The following is a 13,040-nucleotide window of genomic DNA, read 5'->3' as shown; positions in this document are numbered from 1 at the left end:
CATCCTGCATGTAATTCTATTCGTGGACTGAAAATCCTACTAGCTGCTTTTTCAAGGTCAAATATAGTTACTGCAACATTTTTAAATTAATATCTTGCTTTTGCAATATCTTCTTGTTGTATGTCTGTTATAATGAGTTTACATGAAAGAGTATGCAAAGATTCTTATTACAGAATTTTGTACATATCTTAGTATTAGCTGTGGAATTTATTTTATGGATTTGGCATTTTTGTATATTCTTATTAGTCAGGTTTTGTTTGTGCTCATTTTTTAAACTAAAAATGTGTGTCATTAACTGAAATCTTCTAAAAAACCCCACATATCATCCGTTATTTTTAAGACCACAGTATGAATAAAAAATTGTAATTTCACTTCCTTTGTATTTCTTTTAATTAATACACATGCAGTCTCGGATATATGTGAAATTGTATTTCAAACAACAATAAATCGGAGATACAAACATGAGTAGGAAAAGAATTAAACATTTCACACAGCTCCTCTTAGTTTATTAGATGGCCTGTCCATTAAAATATTGGTGCAGAGAATCTATAGCACTGAAAAAATAACAACTTATACCTAATTTATTTTTACGTATGTTCCGTTTTGAAATGGGAGTGGAAATCATATCATAGCTTAGATACCAGCAAGCAAAAGTTAAATGAAATGCTCAGCAGAAATTTCCCTTCCTTTAGCTTCATAGCTACATTAATCCAGGCTGTTCTCATGCCTTTTAGTTTTAATAAAATACTTTTTTCTAGTTTAGTTTTAAAAAGTTTTAATTTATTCATGTTGTTTTTCCTGCCAAGCTTGGTATATAACCTTGCAGTATAAGGCTGATTTCCTCTCCTTTCTTCATTTTAGAAATGGTTGGGAAGCCTGAAAATATAGTCTCTTTGCAGGGTAGTATGCCTTTCCTGTCAGGTGAAGAGGCAATATTTGAATTTATTTAGGATTATTTTTAGTGAGATGGCAGCAATAATGCAAGAATAGCTGTTTCTTGTATGCTTTTGGAGGTGCATTACAGAGGATCTAAGCAATCTGATGGCCTGCATGAATGTTTTGTCAAGGCTGTTTGCTTAAAACTTTTAAGTGTTTTGGAGCAGACTGGATTAACAGAAGAGTAAGAAATACAAAGTGTATTAAAATATGGAGACTAACTGCATTTCTAGATTGTGAATTTTTAAGACTCTCTCTGTCATAAATATACTTCATGGCATAATTGTTGATACCTGTGTAATACTAGTCCAAACCTTGTCTACTCTTGTAGCCTTTGTAATTTCTATCTATTTTATAAGTGCTAGATAAATTCACATTGAGATGGCTTGTTACCTCACATACATTTGTGCTCAACTTGTGTTGCTAGTAGCGTGACAGATGTATCACACATTCTTTGGGAGTAGGATTAGTCATATTTGTTTAAATGAAGTGTGAATTCAGCATTGGTGATAAGTGCCGGACTGACAACTCTTGAATATGTGCTCGTGGATCTCTGTGGTACAGGGAATAGAATTGCTTTGCTTTACTGTTACAGTACCTCTGCCCTGACCTTGGGCACATCACTGCTAATAATTGGGCAAGTTCAGTCTCCAAGTTGACTTTGAACCTGTCTGCTGCTTTGAATCTGACGGTAAACTGACAGATGAATTTGCTTGAGTTGAACTTTCTTATTGGCAGCTGGACCAAGACTACAAAAAATATGTTTGCTTTGTCTATCAAATAGTCTTCAGTAACAACTTAGGGCAGTTTAGCATGCTGCAGTTCTCCTGCTTCCTGCCTTCCCTTCCAGCTCAATTTTAACTGGATCATATCCCTGAACTGCATAAGCATGAGATTGCTCAAGAGTCAGTGTGCAGCTGAAGGGAGGAGGAGGTGAGGTCAAATAGTAAAAGCAAAGAATAGGAATATAGGAATGTGGCAGTCTAGATTCAGATTGGTTTAATTATTATGATACTGTAACATTGCAAATTAGTGGCCTGAGCTTGGTTTAAACTAATAATTTGGGATGAAAATTTCTAGCATTCAAGTCTTATTATAGCCAAAGGCACAAAGCTCAACTGTGTCATTATAAAATGAGTTAAAATAACATATATCCAAACAAAGGCTTACAAATTACTGCAGAAAAGAAAATATTTCTTCCAGCCTTTTCATTTTATATTGAAACTCATATCACTGAATTATGAAAGGGACCCTTGAATTATTTTGTATGTGTGAAGTAGTTATATTGACCGCATTGCATTAATCTTGCCAGTTGTAGTCCCATTATGTTTTCAAAAGGTTGGGTCCATGTGTGTCTGCTTGTTGGCATTTTTTTTCCATTTTAAAATTCTCACCCTGAATGAGTTTTGTCAATATTCAGTCTTGACTTCAGCTTGCATTGCAGTGTCATCAATTATGACAGTCTGCTGCCTCTTCTCTCCACTCTTCATCTTCTCCCTGTCAAAATGTACCCTTTGGCAGAATATTTTTCAAGGGCTAAATGTGAGTCTAAGGGAGTCACTGTCAAGGTATTTTTCATAATTTCAAAAATATTTTTCTCTTCCTCTTGTTTATAATTATCTCTTGGAAACTTCAAATTGAAATGTTTCTTTACTGTTTTTTTCACCACATGCACACTGTACTGAGATGGCGGGGCAGATTTGAAGGTTATTAATTTTTATTTTTTTTTTTACCCTCTAGGGTTAGGGGAGAAGAAGGGAAAAGACTTGTGGCATAGTATATATAATGTGTCCCCGCTCTTACACTCATCTCAATAAATACTTAAGATTTTATATGAGTACCAAAACATGGTCTGCTACCCCTTTCGTGGGAGGGCTTTTCCTCTCTTCCCTCCTGTATATTAAAAGGCCAGCTGCTCCTAGTCCTTGCATCCCATAGTAGATGAATAATGAAACCCTAAGGCCACAGCGACTGTTTGCAGTCTGGAAAGAGAGCCACAACTGAATACCTAGGGAAGATAGGGACTTTCTTTATCCCTTTTCTCTGCTTTTCTGATAACTGTGGATTGCTTTAGATCCCAAGGTATCTAAAAAGCTTGTAAGGTAGCCAAGCAAGTTTTGCTCAGCAAGAAGCCTAGCAGATTTTTTTTTTAATCTCCTTAGTAAATACTGAGATAGCTTCATTTGCACAGTCTTTGAAGCATTATACATGACACTCGTTTTCCTTCTTTTGCTATAATATACATGTTAACTTTGTCTACTGTGCTGCCAGCATGACATTTTATTGCGAGCTTCATGATTACAGATTTTCCTTTTCCTAAAGTTTCATCTCTAATTTCTTGTTCGTGAGACAATTTTGGCTGTTAATTGAAAAGGTGTCTCTGATGAACATAAAAGCATTTTGTACATGTAAACATAAAAATAAACAAGAAAAGCTCAAATGAAAGAAGTGACATAATTTTGGAGCTTATAATTTCAAAACCAGTCTAATTATTTTGCACATTGGGGTGATACTTCAGCTTTGTCTATGAGAGTGGGTCTGTTAAAAATATTTGCTTAGGCACCCACCCATGTAGTCCTCTTCTCTGTGACTGACTTTTCCCTGAGATAGGTTTGGGTTTTTGTTTGTGTGTTTGATTTTTAATAAAATCTTTTTCTTCATAGAGTTCTGATTTCATAATGTGAAAGTCCCAGAGGCTCTCTAGAGAGTGTGTTGTTAATGTTGATTTTGCACAGGCTATTTTAGTAATAGGTGAGAATGTGGCAGGTTGCTTCTATCAGATTACATTAATGTCACCATCTCTTTAATGATATAAAATGTTGATCTGGAATATGGAAAGAGTCATACATATATATGAGTGCACCCTCAGCAAGTTTGCAGATGACACCAAGCTGTGTGGTGCAGTTGACACACTGGAAGGAAGGAATGCCATCCAGAGGGACCTGGACAGGCTGGAGAGGTGGGCCCATGTCAACTTCATGAAGTTCAACAAGGCCAAGTGCAAGGTGCTGCACCTGGGTAGGGGCAATCCCAAGCACAAGTACAGGCTGGGCGGAGAATGTCTCAAGAGCAGTCCCAAGGAGAAAAACCTGGGAGTGTCAGCTGATGGAAAAACTCGACATGAGCCGGCAATGTGTGCTTGGAGCCCAGAAGGCCAAGTGCAACCTGGGCTGCATCAAAAGAATTGTGGCCAGTAGGGTGAGGGAGGAGATTCTGCCCCTCTACTTTGCTCTGGGGAGACCTCACCTGGAGTATTGCTTCCAGTTCTGGGGCCCCCAATATCAGAAGGGCATTGAGCTGTTGGAGTGGGTCCAGAGGAGGGCCATGAAGATGATCAGAGGGCTGGAGCACCTCCTCTATGAGAACCGGCTGAGAGAGTTGGGGTTGTTTAGCCTGGAGAAGAGAAGGCTCTGAGGGAACCTTATTGTGGCCTTCCAGTTCTTGAAGGGGTCCTGTAGGAAAGCTGGGGAGGGACTTTTTATAAGGGCAGGTAGTGATAGAACAAAGCGGAATGCTTTTAAGCTGGAAGAGGGTAGATGTAGACTAGATATTAGGAGGAAATTATTTACTGTTGCCCTGGGAAGCTGTGGATGCCCCCTCACTGGAAGCGTTCAGGGCCAGGTTGGGCAGGGCTTTGGGCCACCTGGTCTAGTAGGAGGTGTCCCTGCCCATGGGGGGACAGGGGTTGGACTGGATGATCTTTAAGGTCCCTTCCAAACCAAACCATTCTACGATTCTATGATATACGTTCCCTTCTTTTTCATTAGATTCTATTTTCTTCCATGCTATGGTCCCAATTCCAATTTATTATACATTTCAGAATTTGTAATTCTGAATTTAATTAGAATCTAAGAATTAATATTTGATAAACATGAAAGCCAGGATATTTGGTACATTGGATTATATTAAGTGTAGAAATAGCTGTTCTGCTTCTTAAGGCTACTCTGATGGAAAAGACAGCATAAATATGCTTTTGCATGGCTTACACAGCTTCCTAGGTTTGACTGAGGTTTCTATATGATCTGTTTTGCTTGTGTGTGCCAAGAGCTAGGCTATGGTATTCTTTTAACTCATGTTGGTTTTGCAGGGATTGCCTGACATTCTAAGGCAATGGTGACCATTTACTAAGAAGGTGAGGAGACTAGAAACATTACATTAGGTGATTTGCAGACTGTTGTTTTGATTTTGCTTTCTTCATTTAGCATTGTGAATCTGTAACAAATTATTTGAAAGACTTGTGTTTGTGGAAAACCTTTTTTCAGCATTTGCATGGCTCAAAGGCTAATCTAGTCTGCTTCTAGGACTCTTGGTTATTGTGTATGCATAGAGGAGGAGTATGGCCTGCTGATTAAAACAGGGAACTACTAGGATACCAAAATGTGCAGTTCCTGGACCTGCCATGTAATTTCCATACAACCTTGGGCAAGATATGTGAGCTAAAACTTACTTCACAGGGTCATAATATATCTGAACTGATGAGATTGTACTGCTTTTAGATCCTCTTTAGCAAAATCGCACTAAAAGAAATTACTACCATAGTAGAATAGTTGTGAAAGTAAAGTAGAAGAGCTGGCACAATTGGGAGAAAATTTATTGACTTTCTGGCTGTTTAAAAACTTTTCTTGGTTCAGAAAAATTGTAGCACTGTCGGTTTGTTTCTGTCCTTGATATACACGTGCAGCTCCCATTAGTGCCAGCAGGAGCCCTGTGCTTGCATCGCGAGAGGAGAATAGACCCCTGTGTGTGTAATGATACGTTAGATAGCCTCTTGTGGCTCTGTGTATGGTTTCTGATCTATTGTGCCAGAGATACTACAGCATGAGAGGGCTGCTGTCATTTTCAATAGGAAGAGAACTTTAAGAGCTTGAGAACTGTCCTCTTTTTTGAATAGCATTTTTGCTGCATGAACTGTAATTTATTTTTATCACAGCAGGCATAAAGCTTCCAGGTTTTCATAAAGAAAGATGATCCATGTAGTGCCCATGTCGATTGAACAATCATTTGAAAACCTGTAAATTCAAAACACAGCCCTTTCTCAATGCAAAATATTGTTCCCTTTTGCTGCTTTTATTTTTTTTTAATCTTGGACTTTCATTAGTGCTTTAGACATCCTATAGAATGGTGTTTTCATCTCAGTAATTATTTTTCCATCCATCAGTTTGCTTGCACATTATTTCATTGTAGTAACAAAAACTTCTTCAGACAGGACTTTCTGTGCTTTCAAAATCTTTCAAGAAGGTACTTCCTAAACTTTTTTTTTTTTAAGGTAGAAAATGTGAATCAATCATTACAATTTGAAAAGGGGAAAAGAGAGGAAGGGGTGGGAGGAGGGAAGTGAAAGAAATTGTTTATATCATGCCTTATACACAAACAAAAAGAAAAGGAAAAAAAGCAAGACCCATTATTAGTCCTACAACTTGTCAGTTTGATTAGTGAACAGTTGCCCCTCTTTCTTCTGAGAAAACACTGCATCTTTAAATGATGTCCATTCTTAAACTTAGAATCCGTGCATCTTGTCTCTTAGTGCATAATTGGACTGTCTTTTAATACAAGCAGAGGCACTTGATTCTGAATTTAAACCCTGCACCTCAACAGGTCAGGGAAATAGTAAAAACCTGTTGTTTGGCTTTGTCTTGGGGTATAATGGAGTCACTAATCTACTTGATCTCTGGGAGTCAGATAAAGAAGAAAATGAACGATGCATACATTTCAAAGATGGAAGGCACTTGTAAAAGCAATTTCTTTGGAGGGAAAAAGTAGAGCAAAGGCTGTTGGAAACCTTTTAATTAGTACTAATTACCTCAGCAGAAAACGTTGGAGGCTTGAAAGGATTTGTGTCAGCAAGTGAAAGATCAAAGATTGCGGCGCTCGCATTTTAATCTGTTGGCTATAAAAACGAATAAGGGGGTGGTAATGGGGCCCATGAGAATGACAACCCAGGTGGTGGAGGCCTTAATCCCTTCTTTACTGCTAGTGCCTGAGGCCTAGTTCCAATTACATAATAAGATGATTTAATTTTTGCTTTAATTTTAACAAAAATTAAGTTTATTTTAGCCTTCAGTAAGGACAGGACAAGATTTCCAGACAAAATCCTGTCAATTTATTTCTTTTAATATTTTAAGTCCAGGCCTTTATTTAGCCATTTTGTTCCTAAGCGGCTGAAGTTGCTCTATAGAAGGCCATGAGGCAGTGAAGGTGCTTTGATGTGGTCTCTGGAAACAGGGAGGAACTGGCAGTGGGTGACTAGTGGCTACTGTGGTGACCCTTGGAAATCCGGTAATGCCATGAGTGAACTGCCTTTTATTTATTTATTTATCTCTTTAAAAAAAAAACCAAAAAAAAAACCCAAAAAAACCCCAAACAAACAAAAAACCAAACAGAAAACCAAACTGCCTAATTGTGTCAACAAGGAATAGTTCTTAGGCATGCTTGCTGTGATGCTTTTCCGTTTTCTTTCATAACACTCTGGGTGTGTTCACATGATCATCTGTGAGGTAAATTACATCTTTACTTTTGTGGCTTGAGCAGATTATGTGCCCCTCATAAATTTAATTGTCATCAAATTCTTCTATGGACAAAAGAGTGAGCATATGGCTTAGGGTGAAGATAGGCTGATGGCTGCAATGTAGACTTCAAATGGATAAATTTACATCTGGGAATCAATCTCCGCATTTCCACATAGCCAGACCTAGCTGTTGTGTCAAGGAGGAGGTTGCTTGAATCAGAGTATTCAAGCACAGTAAGTTGTAGCCACTCATGTATTTATTTTTATAGGTAGTTTGACTATAAATCTGGAAGCAGTGGCAACACAGATAATCAGGCCTCTGTTGTGGGTTACACCTTTAGTTGCTGAATAAATGTTGAATAAGAAATTTAAAGCTTGAAATATACTTTGAACTGTAAACTGAGTTTTATATTGAATTTTTATATTCAAAACACGTTAAATGTGTATGTGTCTTAGATAATTTTTTGGCAATGTATATTATAGCACATTTTCAGCTACTAGCCTATTCTGCTTGCAATTCAGCCTTCAACCTCAGGTTCTTACGGTATTTGATTTTATTCTGTTGTGAATCTTTTGTATTGCTCTCTGGTGTGAGGAACATTTGAATATGTATGGACAGTGACCAGTAAAGAGTGTATTGACATGGTCTGCATTTTGGTAATTGTTCCTCATCATCATCTTCCTGATCCCTAGCCTATCAAACCCACAGTTGTGTATCTTCTGAAGGTTGGATTTGTGCTGGACTGTACTTTACCAATCAGATTGTCTAAAATTTTGTTATTTTTAGGGATTGAAGCAGGGGAAAAAAACCCAACACAAAACCCCCCATAGATTCTCTAGTCCATCCTCTTGTTGTGTAAGATTGTTACCTGCTATCTTTCCATGCCAGTGTTAGGTAAAAGTAATAACTTTGTTTTCACCATGCATTTATTGTTTATTTATGTAAACAGCTTAATGCATGTTGCAAGAGTTTAATTAAAATGCAAAAAACCCCAATTTGACTAAACAGATTTAATGAAGACATATTAAAGCATTATAAAAAATAATTAAACAATATAAATACGTTATTATATCTGAATTTGAACTCGCATGTATAAGTATTTGCATAATTACCATAAGGCCCAGTTACACAAAAAAATTGTACACATAATTAGTCTTGAGCAGTTATCATGCAAGTGTTTGACTGAGTGCAGTGTGTAGTAATGATTCCCAAAAGTCATGAGGTGTTTCCTTGTTTTCTGCTCTTTGCAAGGGTGATTTATGAGTTTACAAGTTCCTTCCCAAACTCCGTAATTGCCCCAACAATTCCCCAGATGGACTATATCCAAGTTGGTATAAAACAGTATTCATAGCAGCTGGGCCTTTTAATTCATCTTGAGTTAGGTACAGGACTTCTTGTTCTTTTTGTCTTTATTTAGATTTGTTACCTCTTGAGAAACTGTGGTAATTGGTACTACCTTTCTCTTAAACACCAGATGTGCCTGAAAGCAAAGCAAGTTCTATTTAGTAAGACTTAACCAAAAGCTTTTAGTTTTAGGAATTGAAACAAGGACAAATACAAAACTTGGTCTTTGTCTATACTTTGTCTATACTTTTCACTTGCTGAATGCATCTTCTCTAGGATTTCTGAAATGGATTCCAGCAGGTACTGCTTCGGGTCCAGGTGTCGCAGCAATGCATCTTCTCAGTCCTGCCATCAGTTCTGATTTAATGTTATAAGAAGCCAGGAGCTTTGATGATCATGTTTGAAAACTGTTGGTGATTGCTATTTTGTATAGACTGAGTGGCTTCTCCTTGCTCTGAACGCAATAATTTTCTCTTTCTCTCTAGAAGTGTCAAACTGGCCAGTTGCATCCCACTCCAGCTGGACTTGTCCTTCATGGGATTCATGCCTTCCTGTGAAGTATTATACAAGACACATACGTTTCACAAATTATCTCTGGTATGCCACTAGCTTTCTAGAAAGAGATGAAACGTGGTGTAATGTTAACACTGAGGACAGACTCAGTAACACTGTTACTTTGTTTGAACAAGCCGATGAAAAAGTGTTTCCCCTCTTACAGCTTTTCTGGTGTTGCAAGCTTCCAGTTGCATAATATACAATTCACTGGAGATTGTGCAGACATAAGTAAAAGAAAAAGTTGTCTCTTGCTTATGTATACTTGTACTTTAGACTAAAGCACATTCATGTGGAGGATGTGCTTAGTTTCCCAGTTAGGTAGTCTCCTTGAAAGGATTCTAGTTATTCTTATTTGGCTCAGTCCTGCATAGATCTTGTATGCTTTTATCCTAAGTTTTATAGATCTAATATTCCGTTTACTAGCTTTTGAGGCTTAAATGCTAGTTACAGTAAGGAAATCTGTTACAAATAATGGTTTGAGTGCAAAAATAAACACTGAACAGTAAAGATGAAAATTTGTCTTACACTTGGAGATCACTAAAGGATTTTAAAATACACACCAAAAGTTAAATTTCCTAAATTCTTATTAAGGCACTTAAGTGATCCAATCTTCTTAAGGCAGTAATGTCCCAGCTTTTTGTTTTATGGTCCGTAAGAGCTGTTGTTTGCTCAACACAATTAAAAATAAAAGCATTCTAATTTCAGAACTAGATGTGTAGCTTCCTGATTCATGCACCTGTGCTAACATAAAGCTTAAACCTGCAAAGTTTGAACAGTCACCGTTTTTGGACATCTCTGGACTGATATTTTACAATAAACTTTTTAAAAAAAGTATACTGTGAACTTAGTATGTAACAATTGCTTGAGCATTAGAGGTGCGGATGAGAAAAATGTTTAGGAAAAGGATATTAAAATTGTACTGTGATTAAAATAAATACTGATGGGCAACCTAGATCCTTTCTCTGGAAATATAAGGGGGTAAAAATCTTCTTGAACATGATTTTAAATTATGTAACAAATTTGAAAGCTTGTGTGAACAAATTTGTTGGTGTAATTAACAAAACTCTTCTTTCAATAATCAGAACCAATAATCTTATCAACAGTGACTTACATGTTGATTCAGCTACTCATATTTGTTGGACAAAGTGTGCAGTTTAAGTAGGTCTTATCAAAAATATTAATGCAATGTATCTCACTTCAGTACTTTATTAAATCTATTTAAATGCACATTAAAATATTTCAGAGACATAAAACTGAGGATACCATTGAGTGTTCAGAAAAAGATGAATGCAGTGGCTGTTAAGTTTTAATTGTCTCTTATCTCTTGCTACCATAGCAATAAAAATAAAAACTTTTAGAGTAATATTGTATGGAATGCATTATTTGCGAGGAACATTCTTAGTCAGCAAATTTGTGTAAGCAGGAACATATATTTTCTGCTTTTCCATCATTTTAATATGTAAGTTGTATGCCTCTAATAATCTTTGTGGTGTTCTTGCCTGCATTTAACAGCATTTAGAAATCTTTCTTAATACTACTGAAAGCTGAAATATCTTTTGGTTGCCTTCTTATTCCCCCTTCTCAACAAATTTAGTAAGAAAATTAAAAATTTGAAATGAATCTACTCTATCCTATGTTGCTGTGCAGTTCTAAAGTATTCTGATGAGCCTGGATAAGCTGATGTGGCCTTTAGGGAGAGACACATCAAATATAGGCAGACAGCTCCTGTGTCTGGTAACAAAGACTGAGGAGGTCAAAACTATCCCAACAGGCCTGAGCAGGTCAGTCAGAGGCAAATGTTGGAAATAAAATTTGGTGGGGAGGGGAGTAAGAGGCCTGGGTCAAGTCCTGTTCAAAAAGTCAGCTTTGTCAAAAGCTTCAGTCACATTCTTACCTACAGGCAACCTCTGCTGATCCCAACTCATTAATCGAACTGGAGAGCCGTCTTGACCCTGGCTCCTTCCCTTTGAAGTGTGGTGTCCTCTGCAGCATGAGGAAATAATTTGCTGCCTGATTCAATGAGCCATCAGTAGAGCCAGCAGACCTAATGACATGTGAGAATATTAACCTCCTACCACGAAGAGCTGTGAATCTTGAGAGGCAGTCTATAATTCACCCAGCACTCCTGAGCCTTCCCTTTCTGTCTTATTCTTGCACTCACTTTCTCACTTACAGAGAGAGAGAGAGAGGAGAGATCCTCTAGTCGTAAAACTTTATTTTCTTCAGTAGTGGGAGCCTTACTGCGCTGCTCCATAATGAGTTACTTTCCTTTTGCAGTTGGATACAATTTATACTGAAAACTAGACATCCGTCTTGCATATAATCATTTCTGTTTAAAATATGACACAGCCTGCATAACTGACATCAGGGGGGTGGTAATCTGAATACTTCCCCAAGTAGACTATTTTATGTTGCCTTATTTATTTTTCATCATCAAAGGAAAAAAGTAAAAACAAGAAAACAAACATGCATAACAATGGTGTGATTCTGTATAATATGTATTCCTGCTTTTTTTTCTTTCTGCAATCTCTTTATTCCTTCTTCTTTTTTTTTTTAATACCTAAAGGGAAAAACAGTTCTACCTGCCCAAGTACTGTGTGTTATATGCACACACAAGGGTATGTTCTTGCCCTTTGATTCTTAACAAAGAAATAGATTGTTGGTCTAATCCTGCTGCTTTAAAAGTCAGGGCTGGTTTTTCTCTTGTTGCCTACTTTAGCGTTTTCAGTCACAGGTTCAGGTCTCAATGTCTGGTAAGCTTCAGAAAGTAAGCCGCTGTTATTCATGTGGCTAAATAATGAGAAAGGAAAGCAGAAATGGCCTTGTGTGTATATGCTACTCACCGTGAAAATGGTGGTGATTACCAGACTTTACACTGTTTTATACCCATATAAAGTAAAATACTGTAAGAGTTTTGTTTTGGTTTTAATGTCTTTTCATTGTGCTGACTGGTGCTGCAAAAGGTCAGAACTTGGAGGTTATGAGTACAGATGTGGAACAGTATCCAACATAGCAAGTCCGAGACCAAAAGGACTATTGCTGGCAACTTAGTCTTGTCTGTGCTAGGAAGATTTCGTGTTTTTTCTTTTTTTTGGGTTTTTTTTTTGTTTTATTTTTTCTTTTTTTGTTGTTTTGTGTTTTTTGGGGTTTTTTTGTGTTTTTTTTTCCTGTATCTGTACTGAAAAATTTCTCATATTCGGTGGAAACATAGCTTGCAAAGCAAATGAAATTACTCGGAGTGTGAACACTTTGGTGGTAAAAGATGTTTCTAAAGTGGGGCTGAAAGTTAACTATACAGTTGTGCAGCCAAAACGTCTCTGCTGGAAACTGAGCCTGAATTCTTTTGGGTTACAATTACGGCATAATTTTGATTCAGAGGAGTGGTTGGTAAAAGTATTGGTGTGTTGTGTGGATCTTGGTACAGACTAAGATACCATACAGACGTGATTAAGGAGGTTAGGGAGACAAAGCAGGATAGGTGGCAAAGGAAAAAAATAAATAAACGGGAATTATGTGCTGTGTAACAAGTGCTACAGTGTCTGTGGTATGCACATAGGTAGATCCCTGTGATTTAAAATTGTTCCAAATATGTTTTTTAACATCAAGGGATTCAGTTTTATGTCCATTAGCAATTCTCTGTTATCATGCTTGAGCAGTCTATTAGTCGTTCTCACCTCTTATAGCTGGTCACAAAGGCCA

The 13,040-nt window shown here is 37.2% G+C and overlaps 1 protein-coding gene across 1 annotated transcript in view; it reads left to right on the top strand.

Moving 5' to 3' along the window:
- Positions 1–4,056: 4,056 nt before the first annotated feature.
- Positions 4,057–13,040, top strand: part of LOC104540358 (chromosome unknown open reading frame, human C10orf11) — a gene marked incomplete at its 3' end in the record, with an annotated part of 36,668 nt that continues 27,684 nt past the window's right edge. Inside the window, exon 1 of the mRNA XM_010184155.1 lies at positions 4,057–4,134. Coding sequence (XP_010182457.1) covers positions 4,057–4,134 — 78 coding nt within the window. The remainder of the gene's footprint in view (positions 4,135–13,040) is intronic.

This window comes from Mesitornis unicolor, unplaced genomic scaffold, assembly GCF_000695765.1.
Source record: "Mesitornis unicolor isolate BGI_N332 unplaced genomic scaffold, ASM69576v1 scaffold8275, whole genome shotgun sequence".
NCBI lineage: Eukaryota > Metazoa > Chordata > Aves > Mesitornithiformes > Mesitornithidae > Mesitornis > Mesitornis unicolor.
This window is presented reverse-complemented; position numbering and strand designations above follow the sequence as displayed.